General features: G+C 38.4%; 1 protein-coding gene across 1 annotated transcript in view; it reads left to right on the top strand.

Annotated features, from left to right (window-relative positions):
- LOC124501097 (ovostatin homolog 2-like) overlaps nt 1-12434 on the top strand; it is a 53715-nt gene extending 41281 nt beyond the window's left edge. Inside the window, exons 25-35 of the mRNA XM_047065056.1 lie at nt 255-336; nt 965-1121; nt 3851-3925; nt 4649-4814; nt 6065-6276; nt 7222-7431; nt 8102-8226; nt 9321-9411; nt 10007-10075; nt 11573-11675; nt 12382-12434. Of these exons, the coding sequence (XP_046921012.1) occupies nt 255-336; nt 965-1121; nt 3851-3925; nt 4649-4814; nt 6065-6276; nt 7222-7431; nt 8102-8226; nt 9321-9411; nt 10007-10075; nt 11573-11675; nt 12382-12434 (1343 nt within the window). The remainder of the gene's footprint in view (nt 1-254; nt 337-964; nt 1122-3850; nt 3926-4648; nt 4815-6064; nt 6277-7221; nt 7432-8101; nt 8227-9320; nt 9412-10006; nt 10076-11572; nt 11676-12381) is intronic.
- Nucleotides 12435-12732: the final 298 nt, after the last annotated feature.

The following is a 12732-nucleotide window of genomic DNA, read 5'->3' as shown; positions in this document are numbered from 1 at the left end:
ACAATTAGTTAAGTGCCACTTAGTAAGCTAGGCATAGTCACATGTCATATCTGGTCATTAAAACCCTGTAAAGCATGACTTACTTTTTCTCACTATGGATAGAGAACCCAAATTTCAGAAATTATACTTGAAATGATCCTCCTAGTAATTTCTGTCTGTCTAAAACCCAAACACAGGGCTTGTGCTATGCCGTTCTTTTTCTTCTAATTTCCGTAGCTTGAAAAACTAATTTCCTATTTTTTTTTTTATTTTAGGTTATCAAAAGCAGTTGTCTTTCAAAAACTTTGATGGTTCATATAGTGTGTTTTGGCAGAGTAACCGGAAAGGAAGCCTATGGTAAGAGATGAACATTTTATTTTAAATAATGTAAGAGTGATCCGAAGAGGGCTTGTGACAGTCTGAGGGGGCTGATTTCGGTGGGATTTGGAAGCAAAATGAGTTTCAAAGTGACTTTACAGAAATGAATCACATTGACTAAAATGTTTGACTGTTCTATCTCTAATACAACCATATACCTAAAGTACTGTGGCAATTTGCCTAGCAGTCTGATCATTTAATGACACCCCCCTGTACCGCCACAGCCTAACATTGCGGCAAATGACACAGGTTGGTCTACACTTCTCAGAGAGCCATGTAGATTCAGGAGAGAGGAAAGGAAAACCAGAAGGCCCCAGAGCATCTAATTAAACCCATTCTGTCTCCGTGTATAGATAATCCAATGAACCACAAAACAAGAATTTTGAGTGGAAACACGCTGGAAATTACCTACGCTTATGTTCACATATTGAGGTTCACAACATTTTACTGACCCAGTGGAAAAATCCACTCTCAGTAAATGTTCTTTGCGGTCAACAGGAGCCAAATTAGACGCAGCCACTCTTGTAGGGGGAACAATGCTGATGAACCTGTTGGAGAAATGACGTCTCTTTCTTATCTGTTGTCTAACTAGTGATTTGTATTACAGGCTCAGTGCCCTTACTTTTAAGACATTAGAGAAAATGAAGGAATATGTTTACATTGATGAACAAGTTCAAAAACAGACCTTGCTCTGGCTTTCAAGCAAACAGCAAATCGATGGCTGCTTTAAAAGTGATGGCAAGCTTTTCAACAATGCCTGGGAGGTGAGAGATGAACAGAATTAGGCCTTCCTCGCGACATTGCATTGCCTACCTTTCCTACTTCTGGTCTAACTCATCTAGAACAGGAATATTTTTCCTGGGAATATTACCCCTTCTGAGTCCACCAGGGTTGTAGGTCCCTGGTGTATTGGTCAACAGCCTCATTCCCCTGCATGCATGTTAACCACAGCTAGACTAACTCCTCCTGAACCTGCCGTTTGCCTCATGGTCTTTAGTTCTTCCATAGAACTGGTCTCCTGCAGTGAAGAAACTAAAAATAGGAGAGAAGGAAGAAAAAAGAAACCTGGAAGGGAAACATTCATAAATTTAAAGTCAGACAATATGTTAAAGAATGGGGCCCTAATTAGGGAATTCATTCCTATTTATGGATGGCAAGAACTTTCAGGAAGCATATCCAGTCATTCACAGCATTTCAGTGAAACTCTTTCAATGTTTTCTCAAGTCAAAGGATGAAGGCTTAGGTTGCTGTAGGTCAAAATACAAATGAGATGAACTATGTCCTCGAAGGTACCCACCCCTTCCCTTCCCCTGTGCATATGTAGGTAAATCACTAGGCATTTTCCCTTCTGCTTTCCTTTCTTTGAGGATACCTGTACACCTCCATTCCATCCTCTACATTCTTTTTTTTTTAAATTTTTTAATGTTTATTTATTTTTGGCAGAGAGAGAGAGAGCATGAGCAGGGGAGGGGCAGAGAGAGAGGGGGACCCAGAATCTCAAGCAGGCTCCAGGCTCTGAGCTGTCAGCACAGAACCCGATGCGGGGCTTGAACTCACAGACCTTGAGATCATGACCTGAGCCGAAGTCGGCCGCTCAGCCGACTGAGCCACCGAGGTGCCCCTCCGTCCTCTACGTTCTTTATTCTCCTAACCTTTGTATTTCCCTCTGAAAACAAGCCCTGATCATGATTTTTAGCATGCCATAGTATCGCCTAAAATATTCGGGGCTTTCCCTCTTTATTGTTCAGAGTCACCACACCTATTTTTGGATTTGAAACCTAAAGCTAATCCACTTCAAAATATGGACAAATGGCCACTCTGTATGGTATTTCATTTTAATGCAATTTTTTTCAAATTGTTATACTGTTTGTAGTGTAGAAAAATGTCTTTATCTTTTTACTGTTTTAAAGTTTGTTTTTGAGAGAGAGCACGCACAAGCATGAACAGGAAAGAGACAGAGAAAGAGGGGGAGAGAATCCCAAACAGCCCTCGCGCTGTCAGCACAAAGCCCAAACCTGTGGCTCGATCCCACGAACCGTGAGATCATGACCTGAGCCGAAATCAGGAGTCGGACACTTAACCCGCTGAGCCACCCAGGCACCCCTAGACAAATGTCTTTAAATTATTTCAAATCTCTTCTTCACAATAGGAGCACCCTGGTAGAGAAGAGCTCTTGTCCTTATATAGAAAATGAGAATTGTGTATGTTCTTTTCTAAAACATCTCTGCAAGCTTTCTTCTTACTGGGCTCGTTACCGATCACTGCTTCCGTTTGTCTGATCTTACCCAATCCCTTTTCCACGATTCAGTGTGTGTGTGTGTGTGTGTGTGTGTGTGTGTGTGTGTTGAGTTGGGAAGGAGTAAGAAGCAACAGAAAAACAAGAACCCATACTGCAAGAGAGTGGTGATAGAACCTGTTATAATTTAAATGGGTCCCCACAGCTTATTTTGGTGTTCCTTTCTACAGTTATTTGCACCTTGCAAACTGAGCTCCTCAGATGTTCATTTTCTGAGGAAGAAAGAGGTCACCTTTTGCTTAAATAGAGAAACTGAGAGGTTTATGCCAGGTCAGAGGATCTCAAATGCCATCTGAATGCTATGCACCTATATCATTAGAGCACCCATTCATTTCCCTGTGTCTTATTTCTAACTTTTTGAATCAGAATCTCTTGTGTGAATGCTGGTTTATCTAATGCTTAAGTTCCCCCACTGCATTTTTATGCACTGTCAGCTTACAAATTGCATAACTTAGAGATGCTTTTCTGATTTTACACTCTACGAATCCTTGAGACCTGACTATCGTTACCTCCTAGGATACGTCCCCAGAGATGTTCAGGCAGCTTCGCAGCAACCTTCTGCTCGAGGGCAGCAGAAATTCTGTATTTGTTTTTCCAAATGAACAACAAATAAAGGAAAATAGAGCCATGGGAGTTATTTGGAATTCATGCTCAATCCTGGGTCATGCAAACAGATTGTCATTTCGTGTACTTGACATTAATTGTATTTTTGTTTATTTCATTAGTGTAATGAATCTTGATGGATTCTCACTCCAATAGCATAGTTATTAACCATCTCATTTTAAAATTACATTTAGGGGGCGCCTGGGTGGCTCAGTCGGTTAAGCGTCCGACTTCGGCTCAGGTCATGATCCCACGGTCCGTGAGTTCGGGCCCCGCGTCGGGCTCTGTGCTGACAGCTCAGAGCCTGGAGCCTGCTTCAGATTCTGTGTCTCCCTCTCTCTCTGACCCTCCCCTGTTCATGCTCTGTCTCTCTCTGTCTCAAAAATAAATAAACATTAAAAAAAAAATTAAAAATAAATAAATAAATAAATAAATAAATAAATAAATAAATAAATAAAATTACATTTAGGATGTTTTTATAAATAAGAGTATTGGTTCCAGTGTTTCTAGCATACTTAGTTTCACTTCAGAAGAATAGCTCTTTTTTGTGTGTGGTCTACTATCCTGTGTGATTAATTGTTCCCTTGTGTTTAGGGTGGAGAAGAAGAGGACGTTTTACTCACTGCCTATATTGTCGGAGCGTTCCTTGAAGCTGGACTCAGTTTCACCGTACGGATTCTTATCATCCTTGAGTTCCAGCCAGTTGAATGCACATTAAATGCGTTATGGGTTCAGAGCGATTTGAAATCCTTAGACTGAACAAAACATCAGGAGAGCATTTAATTCATTACCCCTCCTTAAGTTAAAGCTGCTCAAAGTTTTTCTGATTCATAGAAACCTCTGATGAACGCTTGCGTTTTTCTCTAGGGAAAATACACATAGGCACACATCCACGAGCTTTTCATACCATTTCAGGTATTGAGATATCTCCTTATGTTCAGCCATGAATTTCAGGTTAAGAAGTCCTGTTTTAGGTGTAGACGTAACCGAAGAGTCTGTTTGTCAAACCAGTTTAGTATGTAAACATTTTCAACTTAAGTGTGATTGGCTACCCCCCAATCCCAAATTCAGATTATCTGACTGAAAAATCTATTCCTGAACTAAGTGAAATAGCAGGAATTTTTAGTCACTAGTATATCTCGAAAAGCATCCTTAGAAATATAATGCATATTACTTAGCTTTTATTTCCCAAACATTAATATTGTCATTAAAACTGAATTTTAACAATATTTATGAACTATCACACACACGTGTATATGAATAAGTTTATATGTAAAATATACTTCAAGGACATATTGTATACATTTTACAGAATGATTAGTTTAAATAGTCAGCAAGCTTATAAAGTATTCAGGTATTATTTTAAAATATATTATTCTTCGCCTTGACTAGTTTCCTGCTCTACGAGACGGGCTCTTTTGCCTAGAGGAAGCACTTCAACACGGGGTCACTAATGGCTATAATCATGCAATTCTAGCTTACGCTTTTGCATTAGCTGAAAAAGAGGAGCAAATGGAATCCTTACTCCAGATCCTGGATCAATCTGCTACCAAAACAAGTAAGTATTATTAGTCACTCTTACTAATGAGGATGGCCTTGAGAATAAAGAAATGCAACTTACTTAGAATCATAATAGGAACCCTGTCTTCACTGGTCTGCTTCCATTTCGCTTGTGGAATTTCTCGCCGCCCCTTTATCTTTAAAGAACATTACAGGGGCGCCTGGGTGGCGCAGTCGGTTAAGCGTCCGACTTCAGCCAGGTCACGATCTCGCGGTCAGTGAGTTCGAGCCCCGCGTCGGGCTCTGGGCTGATGGCTCAGAGCCTGGAGCCTGTTTCCGATTCTGTGTCTCCCTCTCTCTCTGCCCCTCCCCCGTTCATGCTCTGTCTCTCTCTGTCCCAAAAATAAATAAATGTTGAAAAAAAAATTAAAAAAAAAATAAAGAACATTACATAGGGCACCTGTTGGCTCAGTCAGTTGAGCATCCAACTCTTGATTTCGGGTCAGATCCTGATTCTGGAGTCAAGGGATCAAGCCCTGCTGAGTGCAGAGCTTGCTTAAGATTCTCTCTCCCTCTCTCTCTCTGTCCCTCTGCCCTTCTAAAATTACAAAATTGAATTTAAAATTAAAAAAGTTTTAAAACAATAAAAATAAAATCAAGAACGTTACACGTTTTCTATTTCCCTCTTTCTCCTTTCTGTTAGTTTCTTTTCCAATGAGTGAAGTAGAGAAAATCAAGCATGGTGACCATGCCGTCGACCAAAATTACTGTTTGTGTGACTTAATCACATACTGCTTTTAACCTTAGGGAATTGCTGTTGGAAGCTATATGGGTTTTCTAAGACTGCCATAACAAAACACTGCAGACTAGGTGGCTGAAACAACAGAAATTTATTATCTCACAGTTCTAGAGGTTTAAAGTCCAAGATCAAGGTATCAACAAGTGAGGTTTCTCTTCTTGGCTTATAGATGGGCATCTTCTCCCTCTGTCTTCACACGGGCGTTCTTCTGTGCACCTGTCTGTCTGGTGTCCCTTCTGTGTATCCAAATTTTCCCCTCTTATTGGAATACTAGTCACACTGGAGTAGAGGCCACGTTAACAGTGTCATTTTCACTGAATCACCTCTTTAAAGGCCCCATCTCCAAAGAAAGTCACATTCAGAGGTACTGGAGATTAGGGCTTCAATATGTGAATTTTGAGAAAACACATCTCAACCCACAGCAGAGGTCAGAAATGGAAGTCGCACTGTTCTTATGTGTAATCAGCGGTATTTATAGGGACTATGTGAAAATTCTTCCTTTTCCTTAGATAATGTCATATACTGGGAACGAGCAAAGAAACCCAAGACAGAAGCATCCCCGTTCTTTATTCCTCATGCACCTTCTGCTGAGACTGAGAAGACTTGTTATGTGCTCTTGGCTGTTCTTTCCAAGAAAACTCCTGATCTCACCTATGCGAGTAAAATTGTGCAGTGGCTTGCCCAGCAGATGAATTCCCATGGGGGTTTCTCCTCCACTCAGGTGATTGACATGGGCCTGATATTAATCATATGTTTCATGCGAAAGATGCTAGCCTTCAATAATCTAGATAGCAAAGGTAATCATAGAAAATACCTTCTGAGATGAAGAATATTTGATATTGTGTATGCCCAACGATTTGTTGGGCAGTTCTTGTGCAACAGACACTCTACCAAGAATTCTTCATATACAGATGAGTAAACTAAGGCCTCTGTTCAAGGAATTTGTGACTGATTTTTAGCTCCATTTGCACAGTAAAAGTAGAATATAAGTCTAGAAGGGATTGTTACCGTAAGTACCAGAGTCTTGATGATGTTAGATATCCAATAATACTATGATACTACATATAAACCAAGAAAAAAAATTTCTCTCTATTTATGTGGTGTACGCATTGGGAAAAACAAATGGAAGTAAGGAGTAACAAAAGAAATGGGTATAAAAAACAGTGGCTTATGTCTTTCCTTAACAGGAAAAAAAGTAAAATTCAAAGAAATGCCGTTTCATTCCTATGAAGGAAATTGTTACTTCCCTCCTTATTTTCTTTGCTTTAGTCTTAGTATCTGAATAAAATCATATGTTAGTGAATCTCCCAACATCCTTTTCTGATTCTGACTCCTTTTCTTGAAGATTGTTGGGCATAAGCATTATCCAAGGCAGCCAAAGTACATAGAACCTTAATGTTTAGAAAAGATTTGACACTATTTTCAACAACAGAGACTACATTGCATTAAATCCTTTAAATGAACATCTAATTAAGATGGGTTGAAGAAGATTAAATGGCAATCATTGAGTAAGCAAATGTATCTTCCTATGACTTAAGATTTGTTTCTTGGTCCGTTGACCTGTCTTAGGGATATTTTTACGGATTGATTTAAAGTTCATGGTCAAGTGATGACTAATATTGCAACATAACAGAACTTAGATCTTGGCTTCTACTGTTCTTTGCAGGACACCGCAGTCTGTCTTCTTGCCATGACCCGCTACATGAAGTTAACCTTCTCTGATGACCAAAACACCGTCACCTTTCGCAGTGAAGAATCCAGTGAGATTTTCCAGGTTAACAGTGACAATCGCTTACTGGTCCAGCGTTCCGAACTAACAAAAGCACATGGACAATATACAGTAGATGTGGAAGGACAAGGTTGTACGTTTATCCAGGTAATAGCAATCTACCTGAGGCAGAAATAAATATTTGCCAGTTAAAAAGCCAGACTATCCTTTTAGTTATAGATAGAGTGTTATTTTACCGTTTTATATTTTCATTATTATCTCCATTCTTTCTCTCACTGATATTTTCTAATCAAAAGCTGAAAATGCAAGTTATTTTATGAAGAGACACTTACAACTAAAGATAGCTGGGTAACTGAGAAGTTTCTCAAGGAATGTCACTGTTAGAAAGAATTCCGATATTTCCATTAAATTATGTAAAGGTTCTTACATCTTCTGAAAACTGAACAATTACATTTAGCCTTATTCCCTGATGGTAAAGATATACAATAAAGTGCATTAGAAATAAATATAGAAGGGGGGTGCCTGGGTGGCTCAGTTGGTTGAGCGCCTGACTTCAGCTCAGGTCATGAACTCACAGTTTGTGAGTTTGAACCCCACGTCGGGCTCTGCGCTGACAGCTCGGAGCCTGGAGCCTCCTTTGGATTCTGTGTCTCCCTCTCTCTCTCTGCCCCTCCCCTGCTCACGCTCTGTCTCTCTCTCAAAAACAAATAAACGTTTAAAAAATTAAATTTAAAAATAGAGGAAACAGAAGTCCTTCAATTTTTACTTCAGGATAAATTTGTCTTATGATTTTCTTACGATTTGCTTTTCTTTTTAGGCTACCCTGAGGTATAACGTACTCCTACCTAAGAAGGCATCTGGATTTTCCCTTTCCTTGGAAATGATAAAGAAAAACTCATCGGATACATTCCAGAGCCATTTTAACCTGACTGTAACCCTCAAGTGAGTGTCCCATTTTGACATCAACTCCCAGCCTAGACAGAGGGCGATAGATCAAACAATAATTATTTTAAATAGTAGCAAAATAAATATTAATGATGGCAACCACGATGAGTTCATAGGTTGGTGGTGATATTTCTACAGCATAGTTACTTTATAGCTCTCTCTGTACACACCAGTTTAGTACTTATGCAAGTATGATTTGTATTATAGGCAAGTATAAATTTGAAAGCTTCTGCTGGAAATATATTCCAGCAATGCTCCCATTTGTGTGTGTATGTGTGGTGTGTGTGTGTGTGTGTGTGTGTGTGTGTAAGATCTGTCAGATTTGGGCAACAGAGATACTATTTTTTTTTCCTCCTGAAGACCACACAGTGGGGCCAGTACAAGGAAACTTACAAATACTGGTTTTCTATGCAGAGCAAAATTTTAGATTTTTATTATTTGGAGTAGACAAAATCATTCTCTTGAATTAAAATATAATTTATCGATGCCAGAGAGCTTTAATCCTAGTTAATATGTGGAGAAACACCGAGTAAAATTAGTTTGGGGGATTTTTCTTAGGATTTCCGAATGAAAATCTTTTAAACGTCAGGGCTAAGATAAGAACTACATACGCTGTGGAACCCTCAACTTCATGTCCAAACAATGCTGTCCAGAGTCAGGGACATAATCTAGTAGTCAGGGCATGACTACTCTAAGATTCTGCCAACATCTTGCTTTCCAAAGATATCCTTTAAGTATTGTGCAAATCTAAGGCTAACATAAGTATATGTCATATAAATTTATCAGCTTGGTTTAAAATTTATGATTTTGAGGCCTCAGGTAAACTTAAAAGAGATTGGAGAGATTCTGGGTCCAGGTAATTCACTCTTTACTCCAAATTACGCTCCTTTGTATCTTCTCATCCATTACTATTCTAGTAGTGCCTATTCTCAGATGTTTGAGAATGACTTTCTTCGCCCTGTTCCCTCTTCAGTTTTTGCCTTTGCTCCAGACGTACAGACAGTTGGTATCTACGTCTCCATCATCCTTGCCTTAATATAGGTCACTTCTCCAGACAGTTGTCTCAACTTGTGTTTGTTTTTAAATTTCAGATATACTGGAATCCGCAATAACTCCAATATGGTCCTTGTTGACGTCAAAATGCTGTCAGGATTTACTCCAGTCATGGCATCTATTGAGGAGGTAAATAATAGAAGCCTAAAACTTGAGCACAGAAAAGGCTATAGTGTATACATGGAATAATTCGTTAGCAAAACAAAATCGTGCAATTCTTCCTTTAAACAAATATATTCAGAGTTCATTTGTTTGTTTTTGCTGTCACACTGGAGGGACGGTGTTCTTACTTTGTAGCAATTAGAAGTCATTTTTTTCCCATAGTTCATAATTAATTTCTTTATTTAGTTCCTACTTGTGTTTATAAAAATATCATGGCATGGAACACCTAGGTGTCTCAATTGGTTAAGCATCTGATTTCAGCTCAGGTCATGATCTCACAGTTCATGAGTTCGAGCCCTGCATCGGGCTCCACGCTGGTGGTGAGGAGCGTGCTTGGCATCCTCGCTCTCTCCTTTCTCTCTCTCTCTCACTCTCTGCCCCTCCTCTACTTGTGCTTTCTCTCTATCTCAAAATAAATAAACTTTAAAAAATATCATGGCATAAAGGAACATCCATAAAATGGATTCCTGACAGTCAGTTAAGTAAAAAGCATGAAACATTCAATACTAGAAGATATTCTTTAATATCTATTCTCCATCCCTCCCTGCCAATTTCTTTAAAGCTTGAAAATAATGGCCAAGTGATGAAGGCTGAAGTCAAGAATGATCATGTTCTTTTCTACTTGGAAAGTGTAAGTTGAGCAATAATTGTTTTTTTTTTCTTCCGTGGCTTTCTTTTGTTGTCTGAAGGTAATTGGATGCTTGTATTTTATTGATACATATATGAATTTTTATCCAGTTGACCTTTGAATGACACAGGTTTGAACTGCATGGGTCCATTTACACAAGGATTCTTTTTTTTATAAATGCAATACAATACTGTAAGTATATTCTCTCTTCCTTATGATTTTCTTAATAACATTTTCTATAGATTTAATGTAAGAATACAGCATATGATATAACATACAAAATATATGTTAACTGTTTATCTTATAGGTAAGGCTTCTCTTCAACAGGAGGCTATTAATAGTTAAGTTTTGGGGAGTCAAAATATATATGCAGATTTTCAACTGCACAAGAGGTCGGTACTCTTAACCTCCATGTTGTTCGAGGGTCAACTGTATATCTGATGGGGTTTATTAGAAAATATGGGACATTAAAGATGCTCAGTGTTCTTCCATTCCCACTTCACCCTCTTAACTCTAAATGTCATTAGATATTTAACATATTTAATGATATCTAAATATCACTAGATAGTAAGAGTTAACAAGCGTGTTCATAATATGCTTTAGCTACTTTACTAGAATGACTCAAGTCAGCAATATCATTTTCCTGTTTTTCATTCCTCACAGCATCTAACATAGTATGGACACAGAGTCGATGTAGAATTCATGTAGAGTTTAACAGGAACTCCCAACAAAGGCTGGCATGAGTTTTAGAGTCGTCCTTTCTATGTGTACATCATTACCTTTCACATAAATGCCTACATTACACTAATGCTCTGAACTAGATTTCTTTCACTTCAATATAAGCAATAGGACTTCAAATTTCTTATAATTTAATGTCACCTAACACATGATTTTGTCATTATGTAAGATACTGATACCCTAGTTCTTTTTTTTTCAATATATGAAGTTTATTGTCAAATTGGTTTCCATACGACACCCAGTGCTCATCCCAAAAGGTGCCCTCCTCAATGCCCATCACCCACCCTTCCCTCCCTCCCACCCCCCATCGACCCTCAGTTTGTTCTCAGTTTTTCAGAGTCTCTTATGCTTTGGCTCTCTTCCACTCTAACCTCTTTTTTTTTTTCCTTCCCCTCCCCCGTGGGTTTCTGGTAAGTTTCTCAGGATCCACATAAGAGTGAAACCATATGGTGTCTGTCTTTCTCTGTATGGCTTATTTCACTTAGCATTACACTCTCCAGTTCCATCCATGTTGCTACAAAGGGTCATATTTCATTCTTTCTCATTGCCACGTCGTACTCCATTGTGTATATAAACCACAATTTCTTTATCCATTCCTGATACCCTAGTTCTATTTAATTGGGTAAATCATGAACTTCTGGATATGATTTGCTCAGTGACTTTCTCTTTGCAGAACTGCTGATGTATTTGTACCTAATGTATTTATCATTTGCGTCCTCGTGTGATGTAGACCTGATGTATTTACCATTTGTATCTTTCTAGGTTTTTGGTACAGTGAACAGTTTTACTTTCTCTGTTGAGCAAAGCAACCTCGTGTCCAACATACAGCCAGCCCCGGTTATGGTCTATGATTATTATGAAAAAGGTAGGCAAGCAACGCCCTTGCCCTAAAGCTACTGAACATGACCATGATATCTAGATCTAAGACTCCCCGAGCCACTAAATTTTCCGAAATCAACCCCAGTCATCAAATACTAAACAGTAACTGGTTTTACTTTCTATATTGCTTTTTTGCCCTCCCTGTTATATATTCAGACTGGGCCATTTTCGAGTTACCAAAGATTTTCGGCACCTAGAATCTTTTTGACATAGTGTGAGAAAGCACCCCTTTAACTTGAAATACAAACCATTCGACACTTCCAGTCTCTTTGTTGCCCTTACCATTTCGTGCTACCTTTATGGACTTTGATTTGAGAAGGAGAGTGGACAATACTCTGAAATGTTATAGAAAACTCTTGATAGATTAGGTTCCAAAACAGTTGCTAAGATGTTGTAAGGACCATAAAAATTTTCCATGGAAGCTCAGTGCTATTAGTTTCTCATTGAGTGTCACATGAAATTTGTCAAGTAGCATTTGAATTCCTGCTCCTGTCCTTTACTAATTGAATGTACTTCATCAAGCGCTTTAAACTTTAATACGATATTTTTGGATTTAGAAAATGGAGAAGTGATTGACCGTCTTAACAAAATTATTGGAAAGATAAGACCTAATGTATCTATATAGTCTGACATAATCTGATTATAGAAAGTAGGAAACTTAATAAGGGGCGGACTTTCTCTTTATTTTCCAGATGAATATGCCCTTGTTACTTACAACATCAACAGCGTTTCAGATTCCTCGTGAGAAAAAACAAAGCACCGGAAAAGGTAAGGAAATTACAAATATTGAAAATATATCTGCAACGAAAGCCTAAAAAGATAAAAACAATAGATGAAACAAAGGGAAGTCTGCCATATGTCACAGGGTTTGAGTAGCTATGTGTACTAAATGAGTATCTTGATAGTCAATAAGATTTTATTTCTTTCTTTAAAATAGCTTTAAAGAATTTCCAGCTGTATACGTGGCTTTTGTACATGACTCATTTTTTAAAGCCTCTCATCTTTGTTTTATAAGTTGATAAGTCATCAAATATAGATGCGCA

This window comes from Lynx rufus, unplaced genomic scaffold, assembly GCF_022079265.1.
Source record: "Lynx rufus isolate CCGP_SWC_20201006 ecotype Redwood Valley unplaced genomic scaffold, mLynRuf1.p SCAF_7, whole genome shotgun sequence".
Classification (NCBI taxonomy): domain Eukaryota; kingdom Metazoa; phylum Chordata; class Mammalia; order Carnivora; family Felidae; genus Lynx; species Lynx rufus.
Note: the sequence above shows the minus strand (reverse complement) of the source record. Positions and strands in the feature narration are given on the sequence as shown.